At 44.6% G+C, this 23,448-nt stretch overlaps 1 protein-coding gene across 4 annotated transcripts in view; it reads left to right on the top strand.

Annotated features, from left to right (window-relative positions):
• Positions 1-23,448, top strand: part of KLHL6 (kelch like family member 6) — a 139,235-nt gene that overhangs the window by 106,571 nt on the left and 9,216 nt on the right. Inside the window, exons 5-7 of one of the 4 annotated variants that reach the window (XM_058662145.1) lie at positions 6,905-7,012; positions 15,047-15,496; positions 21,983-22,220. In XM_058662145.1, coding sequence (XP_058518128.1) covers positions 6,905-7,012; positions 15,047-15,496; positions 21,983-22,220 — 796 coding nt within the window. Of the gene's footprint in view, positions 1-6,904; positions 7,013-15,046; positions 15,497-21,949; positions 22,221-23,448 lie in introns of all 4 variants that reach the window. The other 3 variants (XM_058662144.1, XM_058662146.1, XM_058662147.1) reach the window with 3 other exon arrangements.

Here is a 23,448-nt window from a genome sequence, read left to right as displayed (position 1 = left end):
ACATATTACTGCATACATATTTTATCAGAACAGGTTGTTTTTTCAAAGATTCCTATTTTTTAATTATGGAAAACTTTTCATTATCTCTTTGATGGCTTCTTTACAACTCTTTCATCTCATTTCTTCCCTGGAACTATCATGTAGGTGTTGGACTGCACAGATTGATGTATTTGTTTACCTCCTCTCTCCTAATGACCACGTTCAGCCTTTCACTCTGTCCAGGGCGATTTCTTCAACTGGACCTTAAAATTTTCCTGTGAGTTTTTTTCATTTCTGTTGTCATATCTTTAGTTTTCATGAGTATTTGCTATTTGTTTTAGTAGATTTCTACTCTCATCTCTTATTACTCTTAACCTATTTTAATATACTTGCTGCTGCTTTTCTCCCCACCATCCTTGCATTCCTTTACTTGGCTTGCTTGCTCAGGTCTGAAACTTTTGTCTTAAAAGATTTGCCAGCTTCATGGGGCTGCACTAAAAGTCCACTTGAATTAGGAGGTTTAGAACAACATAAACCTGGGCCTGGCGTAATGCCTCAGTTGGCTAATCCTCACCTTGCAAAGCACCAGAATCCTGTGTGGGTGCTGGTTTATGTCCTGGCTTCTTCACTTCCCATGCGGCTCCTTGTTTGTGGTCTGGGAAAGCAATCAAGGACGGCCCAAAGCCTTGGAACCCTGCACTCATGTGGTAGACCCAGAAGAATCTCCTGGCTCCTGGCTTCGGATCAGTTCAGCTCCAGCCCTTGTGGCCACATTTGGGGAGTGAACCAACACTTCTTTCTGTATGTCTGACATTCCAATAAAGAAAAAAATCTTCAGAAAAAAACCCCAATATCAACATGTTCTCTCAGAGTTCTGGGGAACAGAAATCAAAGTGAAGCTGTGACCAAGGCTGTTACCTTCACCCCAATTTCACCCCCTACCCTGATTCCTCCCCTCTCCCCCACCAGTTGCCTCCAAGAGAGAACATGTTCTTGGCTCACCCAGTTGCTACAGGCTGTTGGCATTCTGTCCCTTGCGGCCACGCACTGCAGCCTCTGCATTTGTGGTCACATTGCCTCCTCTGCACCTGCATGTCTTCCCTTCTGTGTGTCTGTGCACTGAAGGCCCCTCTCAGTCTCAGAGGAACTCCTCCGGAAAGCTTCTTAGCTTGGTCACATCTTGTGTCATACTATGTTTATTCTTTGGCCATGTGAACTGATGCTAACAGATTCTGGGTATTGTCATGTGCTCATGTTCTTTGTGGAGCCACCATTCAACCCCCAGAGAGGGTTTCTGCCAATACACTTCTGATAACTTGATCCTTGGCCAGAAGGTCTTGCTATGCTAGTTTCAAGCTTGACATACAGACTAGTGGACTGGATCATTATCAGTGCCATTGGGTGGCCTGCCAGATTCCTGAGGTCAATCCTTGTTGTACTTTTCCTAGAGTCCATCGGCCTCTGCAGGTGCCCTTCAGTCTCTTGCCCATAGGTCAGCTGCATATTTTCTGCACCGGTTGGGGTATGAGGGGAAGAACTTTTATGCCAACTCTTTACTTTCCGTATGATGTCCTCAATGTCTGGGAGTTTAGAATCTTCCCTGTCTGGTTTCTCTGAAGACTGACCCTTCTTCTCCAGCCGTGGTCAGAGTGGTTGGGGCTGGTACTGCAGAGGCAGGAGGCAGACAGGAGGCTTCTCTCCTCAAGCTCAGTCCCTGCTGTCCACCCCACCTCCCTCTCCTTGAGACTGTGGTGTCCCTGAGTTTTCTGTTCTGGGGGACAAGGGTGCTCCTCACTAGGCAGTTGGGCCCACCTTCCTCCTCTTAGCAGAGTCTCTTACCAGGCTTTGTGTTCTGTGGTTTGGGGTTACTGATGTCTCCTGGTTTCATCGAGAATGGTTTTTGTGTTTCTGTTTTCCTTCTTCTTTCAGTTCTGTGAGATTTTGCAAGAGAGCTGTTAAAAAGGACTGACATTAAGGGCTGCGATGTGTGGTCATGCAGGATGCAAATGTTTTCTATGGTCATTGGAATCATACATTTAAAAATTTTAAATTTATTTGTGAAGCACAGAAAAGAGAGAGAGAGAGAGAGAGAGAGCCCACTCACTGTTCCTTCTCCAAAAGCTGGGAGCTCAATCCAGACTTCCCAGGTGGGAGGCAGGGACCCAGTCACTGACTGGTCACCATTGCTGCTCCCCGACCTTCTGCCAAGGTCTGTACTATCAGGAAACGGAAGTAAGGGAGCAGAGACTGGGTATACCAGGTCTTCTGATCTGGGAAACACGTATCTTACTTACATTGCCAAATGGATACTCCTGACATAATTTTTAATTATAATGTTTATAATGTACAAAATGTAAAAGCTAGTATTTACTCTGGTATAGGAATCATTTCTTTCATGATCTTTGGAAAGGCTTTCTTTGCTTGATCGTCTGTTTATTCATTTGTGATTTTCTTTAGTCGTTCCCTCCCATTCATCTTTTCCCAAATTGATGAGCTTCAGCAGTGAAGCTGATCTTGGTAAGAGAGGCAGAAAGGGCAGATGGGAGAGGCAGAGACAAGGCAAGCTCTGCTTATTTTTAGGCCCTGCATTCTGCTGATGCCTTACTCCATGTTTTCCAAATCTCTTTCTCTTCCTAAGCCAAACTGACAAATAAAAAAATAAATTAAAAGCACCCAAAACCCCAAGAATTAGCAAAAGTAAGTTTTTATCGGAAGCTACTTTGCTCAGTTTCCCTCTGAGTGTGAATTCTTATGAAATGGAGGTTAGAGTGCTGTGGGCTTCAGGCTTTCCTTGTAACACACTGATTTTCATAGTTCCTACCCTCCTCTCTTGTCTCAGGCCCTAAAAACTGGGGCTATTGTCTACCATAAAGAAGAGACATGTTTAGGCTATTGCCATCCCTTTGTGGTTTTTAAATCTGTTCTTTTGAAGGTGTAAAACATTCCCTGATTTTAAATTCTGGCATACAGACAGGAAGGCTCTGTCGTTTTGCCATTGTCACTGTTAGCAGTGTCTTGCTATCCTGTTCTATGTCCATCCCAGGCCTTGAGAGTATGTATTGCTCTCACACATGGCCTCTACATTGAAAACACTAATGCTGGAGTTAGTGACAGTCTGTCTTGTTCTTTCCAATGGCTGGTGAATGCAGTTGGAATCTCTTTGGACTAGAAACAGCCCTGCTATCTGTGATGATCTCTTACATGGTTGAGTGGTAGACTGGAAAAAACATGGGTTTTGGGGTAATGCAGCCAACCCTAGATAGGTTTAAACTCCAAATCAGTCATTTCTATGCTGTATGGCTCTGGACAAATTACTTACACTTTCTGAGCCTCCACTTTATCACTTGCACATTTAGGAGGATAAAATGTCCCATGTCTCATGTAGATGAGATGATATTTACGAGGTATATGGCAGATAATAGATGCTGAGGGGAAGATTGTGAAAAGTTTTCACTTTATTTTGACATTTCTGCCTTAGATAACCTTGACTAATGTTGACACAGAGGAATACGTCCCTAAACGATACCTAAATGTAGCTTCATGGGTTAAGATTGTAACAGGGCATGTGTCAAAGTTCTAAACATCATGTTCTTCTGATGCATGCTTAGGACAATGAAGTGGGCAAACACTTTACTGAAATTAACTCAGAATCACAGGTGGAGGAAAATGTGCCAGCATGGGCATTTTGTCTTGTTATGTTACAATAGCCATAGAAGCTGGTTCTGCCTGATTGGATTGAAATCAGTAAGAATCATCTTATCTTGGTACTGTTCACCCCATCCAGTCATAAAGGTTTCCTAACCTTCCCACAGCTTCTCTCTTGCTTTCAGCTTCTGTTTTAGGTCTTCTATTAGCATCTCCTATAATTTCTTACTATAGTAAAAGACAACTCAGTTGACCAATCCAATTACCTTTATGGCTGCTTGAGAAGAACTTTTCAAACCACAACTTCATGAGTGGCTGGCAATTTTATAGCCTGGTTGCCCTTATACCAAGGGCCCATCAGACTCATCAACCCTGGTGTGGAGTGGGATAGTTTCTGATAGGAGGAAACTTTGAGTGGCAGGTGCTGATGGACTATTAGAGGATGATTACAGTAACATGGCCATCATTTATTCAATTATTGGCAAATTATTAAGAGAGACATTTTCTCCAAGTATTTTTTTTTGAAGGGCAAGAAAAGCCCCTGAGGGACCTGTGCTCATGTGAAGTAGGGTCTTTTACATGAGCACCACCCAGCAGAGCCCCCAGAAAAACAAGGAACCATCCTCAATCTTAAACAGACTTTCAGGTTTCTGAGTTCTAGGTAAGTGAGACAACCCAGTCAGCCGTAGACTATAGACTTAGGCCAATGACTAAGAATGGGGCAAGATTTCTCAGTCTGGGAGAATTCTGCCCTGTGTTTTTGGAGAACTTTGCGGTGTTCATTACTTTCATTTTTTCCTCATTTATTTTTTATTTAAATTGTATTGTGAAAAGCTCATGGAAGAATAAGGCCTTGACACCTTCTCTGCAGGGTAGTAAGAAGAAAGCAGGTGAGGGAGACCAGACTAAACTTACATTTGCTCTAGGGACAGAAAGGTTCCTAAGACACAAAGCAGTTGGTTAGAAGTTGTGAATTATAAGAGAACAAAGTTGAATTCCTGAGGCCAAAATGAAAGAAAGGAGCTGCTGGACCAGAACCTGCTCCTATGACCTGGGCTTGGTCATGTGGCCCAGGTTGGAAAGAGCTGATATTGATGCCTACGCTATGCCCATAGGGGCAGTGATGTAGTTGTGGTGGCAGTTGGAGGAGGCTTTTTTTGAATATACATTTATTTTTATTTGAAAGGTGAATTTATAGAAGCAAGGAGGGAGATAGAGAAGGTTTTCCATCCATTGATTCACTCTGCAAATGACCACAACAACCAGAGCTTAACTGATCTGAAGCCAAGAGTCAGTAGCCTTTTCTGGGTCTCCCACATGGATGCAGGGTTCCAAGGCTTTGGGTCATTCATCACTACTTTTCCAGGCCACAAGCAAGGAGCTGGATCAGAAGTGGAGCAGCCAGGATAGCTGGGATGCTGGTGCCACAGGCTGGATAATTAGCCTGTTGAGTCATGGTGCCAGCCCCTGGAGGAGACTTTCGATGAAGGTCCTGGCACTGCTCCTTTTCCTATTATTTCTTTTGCGCATGGCAGGGAGAATGTTGATAGGATGTCTGTGAATGAGAATCCCATGTGGTCGGTGTTTGATTTGATGACCTGGGATGACTTCTTGGCTTACTCAGAATCTGGACCACTGATGGCACTCTACACATGTTGCTTGAATAAGTGACTTGGAAATAAATGAGTGCTTTACTCTTTCATTACCAACAGAATATGAGGACTTCCCAAGAAACCACGTAAGACACCAATGGGAATAGTTTGGCTTCTTTCCAAGGGACACTGTCAGCCTAATCTTGGCTCTTGAAAATGCCATGGGCTACTTGAGGAGGGAGTATTCCACAAGCTCCTAGTAACTCTTGCTTCACTTGTAAGAGCCTGCTAGGGGCCAGGTGCCTAGTAAAATACAGGTCCTGTTACCTGGATGTGCAGATGAACATTTACTGTCACTAATTTGGACTCACTGTAGTGCTATATCAACATAGCACTACAGTGGCCAGTCTACTAGGAAGCAAAGGTAGTTCAATTATTTCTTTACTATTTTTTTTTTTATAAAGTCAGTTTGTTGATTGCCTGATACATATCCTCCCCTCTCCCTCAAAATCATGTAGTTTGTCTAACAGTTTTGCTATGTGGACACTGTCAGCATTAAGAAATCTGGGTTAGTTTACAGCAAGAGTTGTGCTTGGCAGAGGTCTCATAATGTGACATGGTCCTACATCATTTATGTTCTCAGTTTGCAAATGAGCGACATAAGATTCAGTAATGTCAAGGAAAAGCTCAAGTCTTCACAGACCGTAAGAAGTCAATCTGGCTGCACCATGTGCACTCTCCTCACTCACAGTCTCATATTTAGAGCTAGGGCTGGAACACGCTCCTGAAGGTGGCTGGGACTTCGGCAAGGGACTCCTGAGAGGTGGCTGCCAGGGGAAATGTTTTGGGATTCAGTGGTGATCTTGGAGAGGGCATCTAGGGGCTAGAGGCATACAGCTGTTGCTTCCTGGTTCAGCAACCTCTGCGGAACCTTGGACTCTTAGTTCCCATGGTAACCAACACTGTAGCATTGGTCCACTTAGCCTGTTTTTGATTTTTGTGTTGTTCCTTTTGAGTTCTACTAGCACATAGAGTCTTAATCTTTGGCTAAAAAGTCAATTATGCAAAAAAGTGTGATTCATCCTATTATTTTTGTGTCACTCTACTTAATCTTTCTCTTAGACTTTCTTTTCCACTGGTACCAGAAATCATAGTCAACTTACTAACATCTCACTTTAGGAAAGCATAAATGGATTCCAGATTAGGGTTGTTTATATAGTTCGCGGGGGGTGGGGTTCCAGGATTGTCATTTGCACTAATGGTCCAGGCTGGCACCTGATGGAGCATCTGCATTCGCATGATCTTCCTCTGGTTTACCACTTCCCCTAGAGTGTCAGCTGAATTCCCTAGGTGCATCTGCCTGTGCTCATCATTCTTAGCTTGTTCCTTCAGATTCTTTTCATTTTGTTTGCAAGGCCTCTTCAGATCTGCTTACTTCTGTCAGATACAATGTGGGGTTTAAGCTGAAATGAAAATTCAGATTATAGCTAGGATTTTAATTCTCCCCGACTCCCCTAAATTGTTAAGTATCTGCTAAGTGGTAGGTGCTCTGTGAGTCACTGTCAGTGGGAGGTGAGGATAAAATGGGCCAGGGTAATGCCATGGCATAGTAGGCTAAGCCTCCATCTGCAATTCTGGCATCCTTTATGGGCACTGATTCGAGTCCTGGCCACTCTGTTTTGGTCCAGATCCCTGCTATGGCATGTGACAGCAGTGGAGGATGGTTCAAGTCCTTGGACCCCTGCACCCACGTGGGAGCTCCAACTGTTGCAGCCATTTGGGCAGTGAACCAGCAGGTAGAAGACTCTGTTTTTCTTTCTCTTTCTTTATAGCTGCCTTTCAAATAAAAATAAGTCTTAAAAAACAAAATGGATAAATACAAGTTACATTTTTGTGGTGAATTATCATCGTCCGTCCTCTATATGATCCCATTTAATGTTGACAATGTTCATCTCTGTGAATGAACATAGCAGGTAATACCCTAATTGAAAGGTGGGTTTATGTTCCTAATATTTTCCAGATGAGGAAATGTAGTTTAGAGAGAGTTCAATTCATCAGATGAAAGAGATAGGCTCTGGAACTTTAGATCCCAGACGTCTGTTTTTATCCAGTACTCCAAAGGTTCTGTAATAAGGATTCTCTGTGAGCTTCCAATGTAGTGAGCAGCCTAACAGGACCCCAAAGTGAGAAGGAGATGCCATTGAGTTAGATCTCACAGAACAGATAGAATTTCTATAAGTGCATTTGGGCTGGGAAAAGGATTTTCCAGGTAGAGAGCAAAGATGTAAGCTTTCAGCTTTTGCCACTCAATTACACCTGTGGCGGCTCTCTGCTGGTGTTTTCTCCTTAGCACGTGACTTTTGCATAGAGTTTTTTCTCCTTCTCTCTCTCTCTCTTTCACACACACACACACGCCATATAGTACATTCCATTCTGAACATCAGCCATGTTTCTGATACAAGCATTCCATTTCATCTTAGCAACAGTGTTCTTCCATGGCCATTACCTTGTCCTTGTACCAAACTATTAAGCCCCTTGAATGTGTGATCCACATGTGGCTCCTACTGTGAAGCCAGATAGTCTGCTGGGGCCACCCCAAGTCTCCTCTGGGAAATCAGGAGTTATTGGTTGCCGGCAACCTGACTGAGCCTCCCTTGCACTTGGTATCCTCTTTCCCACTCTACCTCTGAGATGAGTCTACTTCTGTCATTGCTTTAGTCCCTTGCACTTGCCCCACTGCAGCGAGTAGATCCTTTGCAGTTCTTAGCTCCACATGTCTTCCAAGAACCAGCAGACCTCAAGGACAAGTCCAGTGAGAGGCCTGAGAAGAGGGAGTAGAGCAGACAGAGCATGTCCATTTTGGAGGATGAGGGGGAACATATTCCCGTGGCATTGAAGCTAGTGGGTGCTTTGCATGGGAGAGGGGGAGGAGAGGTGGAAATGGAAAACTGAGATCCATGATAATTGAGCATTTCTAAGTAGGAAGGCTCCTTCAAGAAAATATCAACATGATCTCCTGGAAGAGCTTTATTGTCTGAGAAGAAAAGCTACTAAAAAATGTACAATGAATTCGGACACATTCTGTGATGTATTTGAATTTTATGTATCTCATCAACTGGCTCCATGCATACTGATTTGCTTGAACTCAAAGTAAGAATGCTCATATCTTTGTAGACCCTTTGTAGTAACTCCAAGGTCACTTCGGGTTGCATGGTCAAGACAACTGCTGACTCGGACTCAAATGGACCTTCAGTTATTGTGGAGCGTGTTTGCAAAAACCCCAAGGGAGAAGTGTAATCAAGTGCGTGGCATCCCTGTGGGGTCCCGATTCTTGAAAGTGTGAAGGGCAGGCCAAGGAGCGTCAGTGAGAATGGGGAGCAGGGGGTGCATTCCCTCTGAGACAGATGCTGCTCGTGGGAACCAGAGCCATGTCTCAAGCGGTTTCTTTGATTGTATTTTTAGTCTTGTTCAGAGTCAGGTGCCTGGCTGTAACCTTTTGCTCACATGTTCCCCCAAACAGGAAGTTGGCTGTCTGTTGCCATTATCTGTCATCTCCCAGCTTTAACAAACAAGTTCATGTGGCACTGGGACAGGCTGAGACAAAAAAGTTACCATGAAGTCTTAAAGCCTTGACTAATTTTGAATGTGAAAAAAAAAGGAAGAAGAGTGCAAAGCAATTAATCTCTTGTTCTCATGACTGTCCTGCACGTTAGCAGTTTCCCAGTCACTGGTGAAGATCGCATGATGCTGCCATCCACCTCACACCCACAAAGTGTTTGTGGAGGTATATTTGGGGGGAACTTAGACATCCTAGAGATTCCCTGCCCACCCAGCTCTCATAAGGCCACCTTCAATTTCACTGGCATTGTGTTCAACAGTGTGATAAGTTACAAAGATTATGTGACATATGATTGTGTGTGAGAAGAACTAGCTGACCATGAGTTTGGGTGTCCTCTTGACCACCTACTAGCTGGATAACCTTGGGCAATACACTGAACTTTCTGTTTCCTCCTCTTATTCAAACACTAATAACTTCCTTTTTCTGTTTGCTAAATAAAATATGTCCACTAAAATACAAAATCTATTTGGTAAATGAAATAATGGATAGGAGAGTGTCTAGTACAGATCTGGGTCCATATTATGTGTTGATACATAATTCTTTCCTCTGTCCTTTTGGCAGACTCTGTGCTAAAGGCTGCTGGAATAAAACACCACAAACATGTTTTAGAATGTGCCTTTGATGCACTTGCCATAGGTGCTCCACAGCAGGAAAGGAGCTGTTGGGGAAATTGGAGGATCTATCTAGAAAGAGGTGCTTTCGGAAAAGAACATCATGGACAGATGGTATTTCTCTACTTGCTTTCCATTCCCCTCCTTTCCCGAGGTAGGGCAGGTCCCTAGCATTATTTGGTCAGGACTCCTCTTTTTTGTGCCTTTTTTGCTCACCTCTCCTTTCTGTTGGCTTTGTCCTTGGTATTGTGGATAGTAGGGAATTACAGCATGCCCTGAAAACTTAATTCCTGGAACAATGCCACACAAATGTTTGCATGTAACTATAGGGGTTCATAGAGGCTATGGAGGACTTCTGTTAATCCCAGATTGAGTAACTCTGGATGAAGAAAATATCCCTGTGCAGGAAAAGTGATGGTCATGCTATTCTTCAGGTAAATGTAAAATGGGACTTCTTGATTGAAGATGGGGTGAGGTGTCCTGAATCATGTATTAGAAAGTTGAACTCTAAACTCAAGCTTGTCTGGGTGAGAAACAGAGGGTTTTAATAGATAAAGGTGAGGGTGAAGGATTTACAGGCCAAAAAGCTGGCGGGAACATGGCAAGGATCCACAACAGGGAAGCTCAAGGAATTTTGCAGAGGGTCTGGAGGAGGGACTGACTGGGCCTGGGGTTTTTGGGGTAAAGTGACGCCAAGTGCTGAGTGGGAACCAGTGTGTGGAGGGCTGGATGGAGAAGATGGAGGGCAGTGGCATCACCGGACCTTGCTGTATAGCATTAACCGCAGTTGTGATTACACTCTTTGGTTATTTGGTGATTTGGTTAGTGTCTGCCTCTCCGACTCACCCCAAGCATTGTGTTTCCTGCTGCTCACCTCTGTATCCCAACACTGGTTGACAACCTTCCACATGAAAGATGCTCAGTGCATATTCAGTGCATGAATGGATGGACGAGTAGATGAATTCACAGTGTTAGAGTGGAGAGAGACACATTTGGACCAATGTGAGCTTGGGAGCCTGATGGGATTCTCTTCTTGTGGTTTCATTCTTTGCTCAATTGTCATCAAACAGGGATTGAATTGGCGGTTTGTGGGCCAATCACTCCTGTGTTTAGATAGATCAGACTAATCGGGCTGTCCAGTGAGAAGTGAAAATGGTACTTGGCCTCTGTCATGACTTTGATCTCTTTTCAGCTCACTTTTTGACCTGCAGCAGCTTGAAATAATATAAAAGTCAAAGATTTTGGGATTAGAGAAGGTAACTCCTATCTTAGCTGTACTGCTGTTGAGTTTCGAGTCTGAGGAAATTACTTCTCTGGATCTGACTTCCTCATCTGCAAAGTAGAAATGTTCACAAAGATCTGCAACAGTTGGTCTCAGACAAAAGACCAGGAAACGATCACAATTATCTGCTTCATAGCATTGGACCATCACGTAACTATTAGAGTTAATAGAATGAATCCGGCAAAAAGTAGTACCATTTTTTTTAAGATTTATTTTTATTGGAAAGTCAGATATACAGAGAGAAGGAGAGACAGAAAGGAAGATCTGTCTGATGGTTCACTCCCCAAGTGGCTACAACAGCTGGAACTGAGCCGATCCGAAGTCAGGAGCTCCTTCCGGGGCTCCCACATGGGTACAGGGTCCCAAAGCTTTGGGCCATCCTAGTCTGCTTTGCCAGGCCACAGACAGAGAGCTGGATGGGAAGTGGGGCCGCCAGGATCAGAACCGGCGCCCATATGGGATCTCGGTGCTTTCAAGGCAAAGATTTTAGCCACTGTGCTATCGCACTGGGCCCTGTTTTATCATTTGTGTTTCATTTTCTGTTTTCTCATTGTGCGTTTACAAGGCATGTATTTCCCCATTTTAAACACAGTCATGCTCAGTATAGAAAACTTGATCTATGCAGAAAAGTATAAACTAATTAATAACATTATCGTGCCACTATCAGCATTTTACGTGTTCTTGTGTTTTCTCTGTGCGTGAAAATGTATTAATTTAAAATAGATAATTACAATACACAACTGGAGAGGATACAAAAGGGCTGACAGCAAAGAGTCCTTCTCTCCGCTTTCCCTACCCTGGCCACCAGCTCCCCTTTCCAAGCTTATCTGCTGTTCAAGATCTTAAGGGCCCTCCCAGAAATAGTCTAAGGATTTAGGGACAGCATTTAACTTTCTTTTTTGTTTGTTTGTTTGTTTTTTTTTTATTTATTATTTTTACTTCACTTTCACATTGTCTCCTACACAAATGGTGTTTTGTGCCTCCGTCTACCACTTAAGTGAGTTTCCTTTCAGCTCTTGTCGATGTTTCCATGGGCCAGGCCAAACAGGGCTGCAGTGACAGATTCTGAGAGTTCAATAAGGCTTGGTCTTGGGTGTATATTTTTAATCTTTGAGCTGAAAATCTGCAAACAACTAAACAGGTGTTCATCTTCTCAGCCTCAACCGTTTCCACGGTTACTCAAGCGAGGAGCCGAGCTGCAAGCAGTTGGGGCTACGGACAAGTTGGTCACAGACACAACCCAGTTCTTTCAACTTTGCACTGACCCCCATCCCCCCCCCTTCTTTAGCAGGGACAATGTGTTCTAAACTGATGTGATCGGAAAATGTGGTCTGACATGGAAAGAATATTTTGCAATTGAGATTGACCCAGAGAGTCAGGCATGTATGCCCCAAGAATGCTTTGAAGTGAAGGCCAGGGACCGAGCCGACTTTGTCCACTCCAAAATCAATCCTGCTTCACTCTCAGGCCCACAGCCTAGCTTCCCCCAGCTCCTACCACAGAGTGTCTCACCTTCATATTAACTTGCTCTCTGATTAGCTTTCTCCCCACCATGGTCTCACCAGGACAAGTCTTTAGGCTGACATTCCGCTATGGAATCCACGCCTCTTTGTCCCTGCCTTCCATGAATCCAGCAAACCATTGATCAATCTATGCATACTGAAAACTTGACTCCATTAGGAGCCCAGTGGACAAGGAGGGAACAAAGGAGATGGACTCATTCAAAGCTAAACTCCAGGGTCAGTGGTTGGGTCCAGTGGTTAAGACACTGGCTAAGATGGCTGCATTTACATTTGGATGCCTGGAGTCTAGTCCAACTCAGCTATTGACTGCAACTTCTTGCTAACACACACCCTAGGAGGCAGCAGGTGATGGCCAAAGTGGTTAGATTCCTACCCTCCGCATGGATGGCAGGATGGAGTTCCTGGCTCCCAGCTTCAGCCTGGCTTAGTCCTGGATCTTGCTAATATTTGGGGGAGGAGGGCAGAGGGAAGGTGTGAATTAGTGGTTGGCAGCTCTCTGTTCAATTCTTTCTGCCTCTGGAGAATTAAACCAAAACCAAAACCAAACCAACCAAACAAACAAAAAACACTAAGCTCTAGAGAACAACAGGGAATGAATTGGCGCATTTGAGACAACTCATCTGTAAAATGAATATGCAATAACTCAATGAATTTGTCAGCACCTTGTCATCTATAAGGAGTCACAGAGGTGTAGGAGTCTTACGTTTTTTTGTTGTTGTTGTTGTTGTTATTGTTTTTTAAAAAAAGATTATTTGAAAGAGTTACAGAGGAGGGGGAGGGAGGAATCTTCCATCTTTTGGTGCACTCTCAAATTGCCACAGTGGTCAAGACTTGGCCAGGCAGAAACCATGAGCCAGGGAGCTTCATCCAGGTCTCTCATGTGGGTGGCAAGGGCCCAAGCATGAGGTCCTGGGGAGCTTTATGTGCCCTTGTGTGGTTCTGTCATCCTTTCTTTCTCGCATGAGATCAGAATGCCCAGGCACTGGAATGAACCAGGTGAAGGGTATACAATGTGAGTGAGAGACAAGAAGTCATTGTTGGAAGCCTTTGAGGACTGACACTGCATAGAGTGTCCTGGGCTATCCAACACCTAGTTAATGGCGGGGATTATATCCTTCAATTTTCTGTTTATGACTGTTCGCTACATAATTTTCTTTGTGAAAACAGGCTGCTAAAGCACATGGGACTTTGTGACATGCTTCTCTGACTTCATTTGTCTTTAGTGTGTCTCCCTGAAAGACAGGATATTTCTTAAATACAAATAATGAACAGTACTCAGATTGCTTTAAATTGCTGAGTACATTTGGTTTGGTTGAAGTTGGGGTCCATGTGAGGTTCATAGTTAGAACAGGTTTCACCTGGCTTGTAAAGCTCATCTTATGCTTGGCTTTTCCTCTCCTCTCCTTCTCTTTGTTCCTCTTGAACATGAGGGTACTTCAATGAGTTTTTAGGGATGCATAGGATGTAAAACAGCTGTGCATGGGTATCAAAATAGTTTACAACAGATGAAAAATTGAATTTCATTTCCTACAAGCTTTCTGAAGTAACTCACGTTTGTGGGAGAAACGGAATCAGTTGTTCTGTAGAGTTCCACAAGGCTTGGATTTTGCTGATTGCATTTCTCATGGCGTCATTGAATCTGTCCCTCTTTTCTTCCTTCTGAGGTTATTTTAACAAGTTCATTTGAAAGACGCATTACAGTTTATAGGCAAAGCTTATTTATTTTTATTTACTTGAAAGGCTGTGTGTGGGTATGTAGACAGAATAGAGAGAAAGAGAGAGAGAGAGAGAGAGAAAGAGACTTAAAGATAGACAGTCTTCCATCTGCTGATTCACTCCCTAAGTGCTTGCAATAGCCAGGGCTAGGCCAAGCTGAGGCCAGGAGCCAGGGACTTCATTTAGCTCTACTAGAGTCCCAATGACTTGAACTATTATCTGCTGCCTGTCAGGGTGCACATTAGCAGAAAGCAGAGGAGCCAGCACTGAAACCATGTGCTGTGACATTGGATGCAGCCATCTCAAGAGGTAGCTTAACCCACTAAGTCACGATGCCTGACCACATTTTATATGTCTGCCTGGCTATCTAACATGTATCTGCCTATATGCACATAAAAGATCTATTCACTTATTTGAAAGGCAGAGATAGAGAGAGGGAGGCAAACACATGCAGAGATCTTGATCTGCTAGTTCACTGTCCAGATTGCTGTAATGCCCAGGTCTGGGTAAGTCTGAAGCTAAGAGCCAGGAGCTTCATTTAGGTCTCCCATGTGGACCTAAATATTTGAGCCATCTTCTGTTGCTTTTCCCAGGTCATTAAGGTGGCAAGGGCCACCTAATAATTTTCTCCTTTGGAAACCTTAATTTACTAATGTACTCCATTGGAAATGGAGTAGCTGAGAGGCAAACCGGTGCTAATATGGGATGCCAGCATTGCAGGTGGCAGCTGAATCCACTGTGCCATAATGCTGCTCCTTCCACTCTATTTTAATTTCATATTTCACAAACTTTTTGAAATACTCTTGTATTTCCTGCTAGTTGATGATGAAGTCTAAAGGCTTGCTGAGATACAGTGAGCAGATTTTTTAAACTGAATACATTATAAGCATTTTCTGTGTCATTTAATATCATTGTAACTAGTCGTACATGACTGTAGAGCTATGGACTGCATGCACATATAATGTAGATTTGGCTGCTCTCCTACTGCTGGACATTTAGATTGCTTCTGATATGTTGCTATTGCACAACTCACCGATAACCATCCTGGTGGACTAATCCTTTTCCAATTGCTCTGTTAGTTCCTGCGGATGGTGGATGCCTGCGCCAGCTTTCTCACAGAGGCCCTGAACCCAGAAAACTGTGTTGGCATACTGAGGCTGGCAGACACACACTCCCTGGACAGCCTGAAGAAGCAAGTTCAGAGTTACATCATTCAAAACTTCGTGCAGATCCTCAGCTCCGAAGAGTTTCTTGAGCTTCCCGTGGACACTCTGCACCACATCCTGAAGAGTGATGACCTTTATGTGACAGAGGAGGCACAGGTGTTTGAAACTGTGATGAGCTGGGTCCGGCACAAGCAGTCCGAGCGACTCAGCTTGCTCCCCTATGTCCTTGAGAATGTGCGCTTGCCACTCCTGGATCCCTGGTACTTTGTGGAGACCGTGGAAGCAGACCCTCTCATTAGGCAGTGCCCGGAGGTCTTCCCACTGCTCCAGGAAGCCAGGATGTACCACCTTTCTGGCAATGAGGTGAGTGGAAGATGGGGCTGCTGTAATTCACCAGGGAAGCCAGTGATGCCCAGAGGTACAGGGGAAGTTGGGTGACATACTGGGCATACTCTTAGGGTGCTAACCTGTAGATTCTAACAGTAAGGTAATGTCAAAAGGTCTGGATTCATCGTTTATTTTTAATTTGATTTTATTATTTTTCTGAAGTTGTGTTTTTATTTGAATGGGAAATTTACAGAGAGAGGGAGAAAGGGGGAGAGATCTTCCGTCTACTAATTCATTCCCCAACAGGCTGCAATGGGAAGAGTTGAGCCAATTTGAAGTCAGGAGCTTTCTCTGGGTCTCCCACATGGATGCAGGTGACCATGGCCTTGAGCCATCCTCCACTGCTTTCCCAGGCCATTAGCAAGGAGCTGGTTTAGAAATGGAGCAACCAGGTCATGGATTAGCATCCATATGGGGTTCTGGTATCATGCCATGATGTTGGCCCCTGGATTCCTGATTCCTAAATTAGGGATGATACTCCATCATGGAAGCACCAGGCCTGGCCCAAGCTTCCTCTTTCTCACTGTGGAAGGGCAGGATTTTCTGGGTCCTGATGCACATGTAGACAGGAGTATGTCTAACCTGTCACAGTTTCACAGGGCTGCTGCTTTCCTAGTTTTCTGTCTCTGGTGAAGCCTTGTATGTCTTGGATCTACTTTGACATTATCTTGGACCAGATTCCCATTGTCTTCTTCCAGAATTTCTGGAGATTTCTCTGGTCACATGTCCCTATCCATAGGCTGGCCTCCCTCCCATGCATTCACTAGATGGATAAGCTAAACCTCAAGTCTGGGGTAGATGCTGGCTAAGTGGTTAAGACACCTGCCTTCCACATCTCTGCCTCTTATCTCCAGCTACGTGCTAATGTATACCTTGGCAATGATGACTCAAGTAGCTGGATTCCCGCTATCTATGTGGGAGGCCTCGATTATACTCCTATCTCCTGGCTTTGGCCTTGCTCAAGCCCAGCTGTTGCCATCATTTGGGCAATAAAGCAAAGAATGAGAGATTCATCTGCCTATCTCTCTACTTCTCCAATCAATCAATCAGTCAATCAAATGATCAACCAATCTAAAAATAAGTAAAATCCAGATTTGACCAACCCTATCCTGGGCTCACTATCATCTGTGCATATAAGCATCCACATGTGTATGAGTATGTCTCAATTCAGTGGTTCTAGAATATCTAGCAAGACTCATCCATTGGGTCGGTGGTCAGGAACTGGCTGTTACAGCTCCTCGGGGGCTTTATTCTTTTTCTTTGGGTTCTTTTCTGGCTCTTTGTTTTCCTTAGACCCATCACTCTTTCGTTCACTCTGCAATTCTTGGTTAAATTTGCTAGGGTCTAGCATTTTATTTATGAGAAATGTTTTAGCTGAAACTTACATTTCTTCAACAGATAGAGTATTACTCAGGTTGCCTTCTAGAGTTAAGTTTTTGAGACTTACTTACATCATTCAAAGAATTTTCTGTTTCCTGTAGGTTGGTGAATAAAGCTGTTCACATTACTCTTTTACTATCATTCTAATTTCTATAGAATCTGTAATGGTGTGAAATCAGATATGAGTAACTTGTGTGTCGTTTTTGTCTCCTGATCAATTTTGTTAAAGATTTATTAATTTTACTGGTTTTTCCCAGATAACTGGAGCTATCTCTATTGCCTTTCTGTTTTCTATTCCATTCACTTCTGCTCTAGGTTTTTTTTTTAAAGATTTATTTATTTTATTGCAAAGTCAGATATACACAGAGGAGGAGAGACAGAGAGGAAGATCCTCCGTCCGATGACTCACTCCCCAAGCGAGCGCAATGGCCGGTGCTGTGCTGATCCGAAGCCAGGAACCAGGAACCAGGAACCTTCTCCAGGTCTCCCACACGGGTGCAGGGTCCCAATGCATTGGGCCGTCCTCAACTGCTTTCCCAAGCCACAAGCAGGGAGCTGGATGGGAGGTGGAGCATCTGGGAATAGAACCGGCGCCCGGGGTGCTCAAGGCGAGGACTTTAGCTGCTAGGCCACGCCGCCGGGCCCATGCTCTAGTTTTGATTATGTTTTTTTTTCTTTTCTTTTTTTTTTTTGCTTACTCTATGTTTAATTTGGTCTGATCTCTGGTTTCTTAAGGTGAAAGTTAAGGTCCTTGATTTGAGACTATTTTCTTTTTCAGATATTGAAGTTAATACTATAAATGTCTCTCTACAAATTACTGTAACAGCAACCCACATATTTTCATATGCTATGCTTTCATTTGTCACAAATAAATTGTGTACATGCTCTAACTTTATGCCAGTTATGCACCAGGCATGACAAATACTGTCTGTGCCTTATTAAACATTGAGTCTGCTACAGAAGTCGGACCAATTAAGTATGTAAAGGGCAATGTGTGGGCTGATGGGGGGAGCCCCGGCACCCACTGGGTCCTATCACAATGGAGACTGCATACAATTGTAAACAGGTCTCGGTCTCCATGACAGCCGTCAGTCTAATGTTTAAACTAGAGTTTATATCAACTCTACTTCCAAAATGCTAGCTGTTCCCTGTTCCTTGTTCCTATTTTCCAAGTCACTAAAATCAGGTGATAAAGGCTTTCCTTTGATATCAAAGGTCCCTATCCTATCTTCTGAAAACCAGCTATGGTGAAATGCTTTCATTTTTTTTTTTTTTTTTTTTTTTTTGTATTAGTGAGGTTCTGCAGATAAGGTGGGTGACCTAGGAGACAGAATTCCAATATTTCAGAAATGGTCCATTTGTGGAAATCCAGGCTTGTAGTCAGCTGGGCTTAGGTTTTCATCTTGATTGCACAAGTTGTTGACAGTACACACTTGGGCGCATTCCTTGGTTACTTTGAGGCTAAGTCTTGATCTCTGTCATGGAGATAACAAAAGCAGCCAGCTGAGAGGATGGTCTTGAGACCTGAACAGGTGACAAATGAAATGTCTGGTATGTCTGCCTAGTGTCTGGAACCTGGTCAGTGACCCACAGCTCGAGGCTGTTGCCATTCTCACTCAGCTCTTTGTGGCTGCCTGATCTCCGTAAATTAGGGGATTCTTTTTCTCTGGGGGCCAAAAAAAAAAAAAAAAAAAAAAAAAAAATCTCTCTATCATGTGTCATGTTTTGTTGCCTTCTTGTTCCAAATCTTACTGAAGACATTTTGTCATTTTCATTTTTAGATTTTGTCAACTGAATCAAGCAACCAATCGCCGTCAACTCCCTATTGGGGTCTCACTGTTAGCTACTTCCCTGAAACTCCAGATAACAGCAATGTGAGCCCGGAGGCTACACTGTGAACACACTTCTCCCCTTGAGCTTGATTTCCCAAATGTTAGCCCTTCTTGGTCTATCATCATCTCCCCATTTTAATCTTGCCCATTTGCCAAGGTGACAGTAAAGTCTGGAAACTTTAGAATCTAAAAGCCAACGTCAGCCAGCGTTTGTTGAGGAGTGGCTGGCACCATAGTGAAGGGAACCTTTTCTGGAAGAACTCTTTTGGGACAGAGGAAAGTTACTCCCCCATTGTCTTCTCCTCTAGGTTTCCAGGGACTACTTTGGTTTGCAGTAAAGGTTGCTCTGTTGTACTTGGTGGGGGGAGAAGGGAATGCTGCAGAGGCTCCGCTGCTGAGGACACCTTTGTTAAAGCCACATGATCATTTCTGTGTGGTCCTTTAGAGTAGGCCTGTGGAAAATGAATGGTCAGTAAACAACTATCCCCCATTTTTAACAATCAGAGAATGGACTGGTTAGGCCTGATTGTTGCGTGCAAGTGCTTGGCATGCATTGACAAACACTTCCCTGTGAAGGCTACAAGCTCACACATATCTGACTTCAGAGTCATGTCTTTGGAGTTAATATTTTGCCATGTATTTGGATCTAAGCTGATCTTAGAATTTGGTGGTAGTGCCACCTCTCGGAGGTGCTGTGCTTCTGAGTTACGAGTCAGGTCTCAATCCTTTAGTCCAATCAACTAGGTGATTGTATTAGACAGGAATTACTGTGCAACAAATTGTTATACTGTGCAACATGTATTATTTCTTAGGCTCTGAAATTAGATACGAATTACTGTGCAAAAATTATTCCTACAGTCAGTTGTATAAAATAAACATGGATGATCTTATAGACTCTGAGTGTCAGGAACCTGGGGATAGTTTATTTAGGTGGGCCTGGCTCAGGGTCTGTTAAGAACATGCTGTCAAGCTCTCGGTGGGGACTTCAGGCATCTCTAAGCTCAACTGGGGGTTGAGAGATTTACCCCAAGCTCACTCACAGGACAGTTGCCAACTTTGATTTCTTGCTGGCTGTTGGCTGGAGGTTTTGAATCTTGTCATGTGGACATCTCCATTAGTAGTAGCTGGCTTCACACAGAGGAAATGGCCTGGGACAGACCTAGGAATCAACCAAGATGGAAACTGTAGTGACATTTATAGCCTAATTTTGGAAGTGATGTACCATCACATCACTAGAAGCTATTGAACATAGGGGCCAATTCTGGAAGCTGTTGGAAAGAAATATGTAAGATACAAAGACCAGGAAGCAAGGATCACTGCTTTTGTAACTTTTGTGGGGACTTTTGTGGAGTTTGGCTACTGGGGACCTGGGTTACCTGGCAGACTCACTCATTCATTCATTTATTCCTTCACTCACTACTAATTTATTCCACCAATATCTATCAAAAGGCCAGAGGCTCTGAGCACTATTGTTGGTGCTGCGGATTCATTAAGATAAAAGGGTTGCTTCTTCCAATGAAGACTTCCCAGTAAATTACAGCAGCCTGGGAAGAGTGTGATGGAGAAATGTAGGGTTATATGAACACATGTAGAGAGTCAGGTGTACATTTTTGGAGAAAGGAACCAAGTGACACTGTAAATAGTTTCTAATGACTTAAAAAGATGAGTAGATTGTGACCATTACAGGGAGATCCAGGCAGCAGCTGGAGCTCAGAAACTTCTAAACACAGGACCTGTCTTGCACAGATCAGGGCCACATAATTCAGTACTAACTCCGGAGGGTCAGGATGGAAGGCTGTAGTGAGGATACTGAGGCCGAGATCCCAAGGGCCTGGGGCTGGTGATGTCCTCAGAGAAAGGGCACGTATGGCCCAAGTCCCACTGAAAGAGGACCAGACTGGTGCTGCAGTTTGTGCCCCTATCATGAAGAGGGAAGGTTGAGGGACATAAACAGATGGAATACTTGGAGGAAATCTGCAGTTGGGCAGACTTTGTGGTACCAACTCACTACAGCTCTACTCCTCCAACTGGCTGCTCTCAGCACACCTCCAAGCTCCTGGGACCTCTACTTCCACCCTTGCCCTGGCTGGCCTTTCTACTGTCAGTGCCCTCAGTCTCAGCCCACTGCCTCGGGTTTGTCCTGCCCACACAAGCCCAGTCTTTTCTGATGCCTTTGCAGGGGACAACCCAGCCACAGACTTTAGGACCGCCAAGAACACAGGCTATAAAAGTTACAGCAGCTGGCTCTTTGGTGATGACAACACCAAGAAAGACTATGGAACAGTTGAGCTTGGGTGTCATCTGCTCAGAGTACTTGTGGCTGTTAGAGTCATCACTTGAAGTCCCAGTCTTTGCTGCTGTCACCTGTTGGTCAACAGCTGTGGGCATACTCAAAGTCCCATAGACAGTGCTAGATCAGCCTAACCTTGTATGACTGCTTTGACCACCTGGCGAATGAGTGCTGTCTCTGCTGCCCATCAGTCCACCTGTGGAAGCTTCCCATGGAGCCCAGGGGACAGGTGGCATTAGGAAGAAAGGAAGCTTTTCCTTTTCCCAAGTAGGGCTGTGTTATGCCAGGAGCTTTGCTCCTCCCCCTCCCTCATGCCTTCTTGAGTGCCCAAGATACCCTGATGGTTTAGAAACGATGGCAAGCATTTTCCAGAGATTGCGTTGTTTCTTTAAGATTGTGTCCATGTATGATGGAATCTGGATATTTGACTTCCAAACTTCTGTCTCTCCAGCTGGGGTCCAATGCCCAGGGTGTGGATTTCTTCCTTTCTGTGTCTTTAAGTCTCTGAGAGTTCTCAAAGTCTAGGGCCTATCTGCAGAGGAAGGCTGACAGTGAGCAACAGCTGAGGCCATATTCAAGAAGTTGCAACCAGAGAGGAACAGAAAGCAGCCTGAAGTGAAATTCCAGGGTTTGAAGGTCCAGACCAGACAGGAGGGAAGAGGCAGGAAGTGCATTTAAGGGTAAATAGAGCTCTGCTTCTTAAAATAGCAACAGAACAGCAAGTGCTATTTATTGAGTACCCATTACACACTAGGTCTCAGGCCAAACACCCTACCCATTTTATCCCATTTAATTCTAACAGCAAATATGTGCGGTCATTACCATTAACATCCCTGCTCTACAGAGGCCTGGCCACACAGTGGCTGCTCTGTAAGTTGGAGCCCGCTCTGCATGGCTCTGTACCCTGAGCTCTCACTCCCTCATCAGGCTACGGGGCCTTCATGTCCTGCTCGTTTCCAGATCATTTCGGAGCGCACCAAGCCCAGGATGCACGAGTTCCAGTCTGAGGTGTTCATGATCATCGGGGGATGCACCAAGGACGAGCGTTTTGTGGCAGAGGTGACTTGCCTGGACCCGCTGAGACGCAGCCGCCTGGAGGTGGCCAAGTTGCCACTGACTGAGCATGAGCTGGAGAGCGACAATAAGAAGTGGGTGGAGTTTGCATGCGTGACTTTAAAGAACGAAGTCTACATCTCAGGTAAGCAGGAGCCACTGGAAGCCCAAGGGAGCCCTGGTAGTCCATGGAGTGCAAGCTGGGCAACAATTCAGAAGCTGTTGCATGGCAACACACTAGCTCTGACAGTGCTGGACCAGGGGGCCAAGAGCCTAGGTGGTCTCCACACCATGAGTTGGCATAGTACTGAGCTCCTGGACAGACAGGCCCAGTCCTTTATGAATAAAGAACAAGGGAAATGATCCTAGAGGGGATTCAGTGTCTGCCACAGGCACAGGGCATGGGGCTGGATGCCTGGAAGACAGAACAGTGACTAGAAGCATCTGCTCTTCCATCAAGCTTATTAGAGCCACACTTGCGGACACTTCTGGAACACTCAGTGCTTTTCCATTGCTGCAGTGTTTGCTTCATTATTCACAGTTAGCAAACACCTGTCTTTCCCAGGTGTGTCAGCTCTGGATTCCAATATGTGGCATGGACCTGACCTTAGGGTAAATGCTCCATAAATATTGCTGGGTGACATGATCTCAGCTTCTCAACCATTTTTACTTGTGTAGTAGTTGAAGTTAAACTCTAATAACATGCAGCTATCAATCTGTCACAGTAGCCATGTAAGGTAGGTGTTGCTGAGGCCCGGTGAGGTTCCAGAGAGTTGCTCAGGTCACACCTGAGGGAGGTGTTGGGGAGGTTCCCAAGCCAGCTTCTAAAGCACGTCTCCAGTGCGTTGGAAGCCACCCAGCTCTGCGTGGGACCCCACGGGAGCCCCCAGGCATGCCTCCCTCTCTCGGGGCTTTTCTTTGGTCTGAACTTGTTTGCAGAACGAGCTGCTTCCCACAACTGGTGTCCTGCAAGGCCAATGGCAAGTTAGCTATTCTCTGCACGTATTCACAGTATAGATGAGCTTACTGCTTTCTTGTGTCTTGCAGAACTCTGGTTGAGTTCAAACAGTACAGAGTCTGGAAAAAACATGGGGCAGTCCCCTGTGCTAGTGTCTTGCTGACAAGAGTCTTGTAACTGGCCTGAGGTCAAGGCCTGTTTGTTACTTCCACAAACCTGGTGCAGTGCATTAGCACAGTGGTGGCTGGGGGTGGTGGGCAGATCTGCTCCCCCCAAATGTTCAGGGACCCTGGCTCTTTCTGTCTCGGGATGCTGCCATATTTTGTACACGTGGCCTTCATTTAGAGAGGACAGAGAAACTGAGCGGGTGGAGAGGCATGACTGCTCACAAAACCCTCAGCCTGCAAGTGCTGTG

Source organism: Ochotona princeps, chromosome 3 (genome assembly GCF_030435755.1).
Source record: "Ochotona princeps isolate mOchPri1 chromosome 3, mOchPri1.hap1, whole genome shotgun sequence".
NCBI lineage: Eukaryota > Metazoa > Chordata > Mammalia > Lagomorpha > Ochotonidae > Ochotona > Ochotona princeps.
This window is presented reverse-complemented; position numbering and strand designations above follow the sequence as displayed.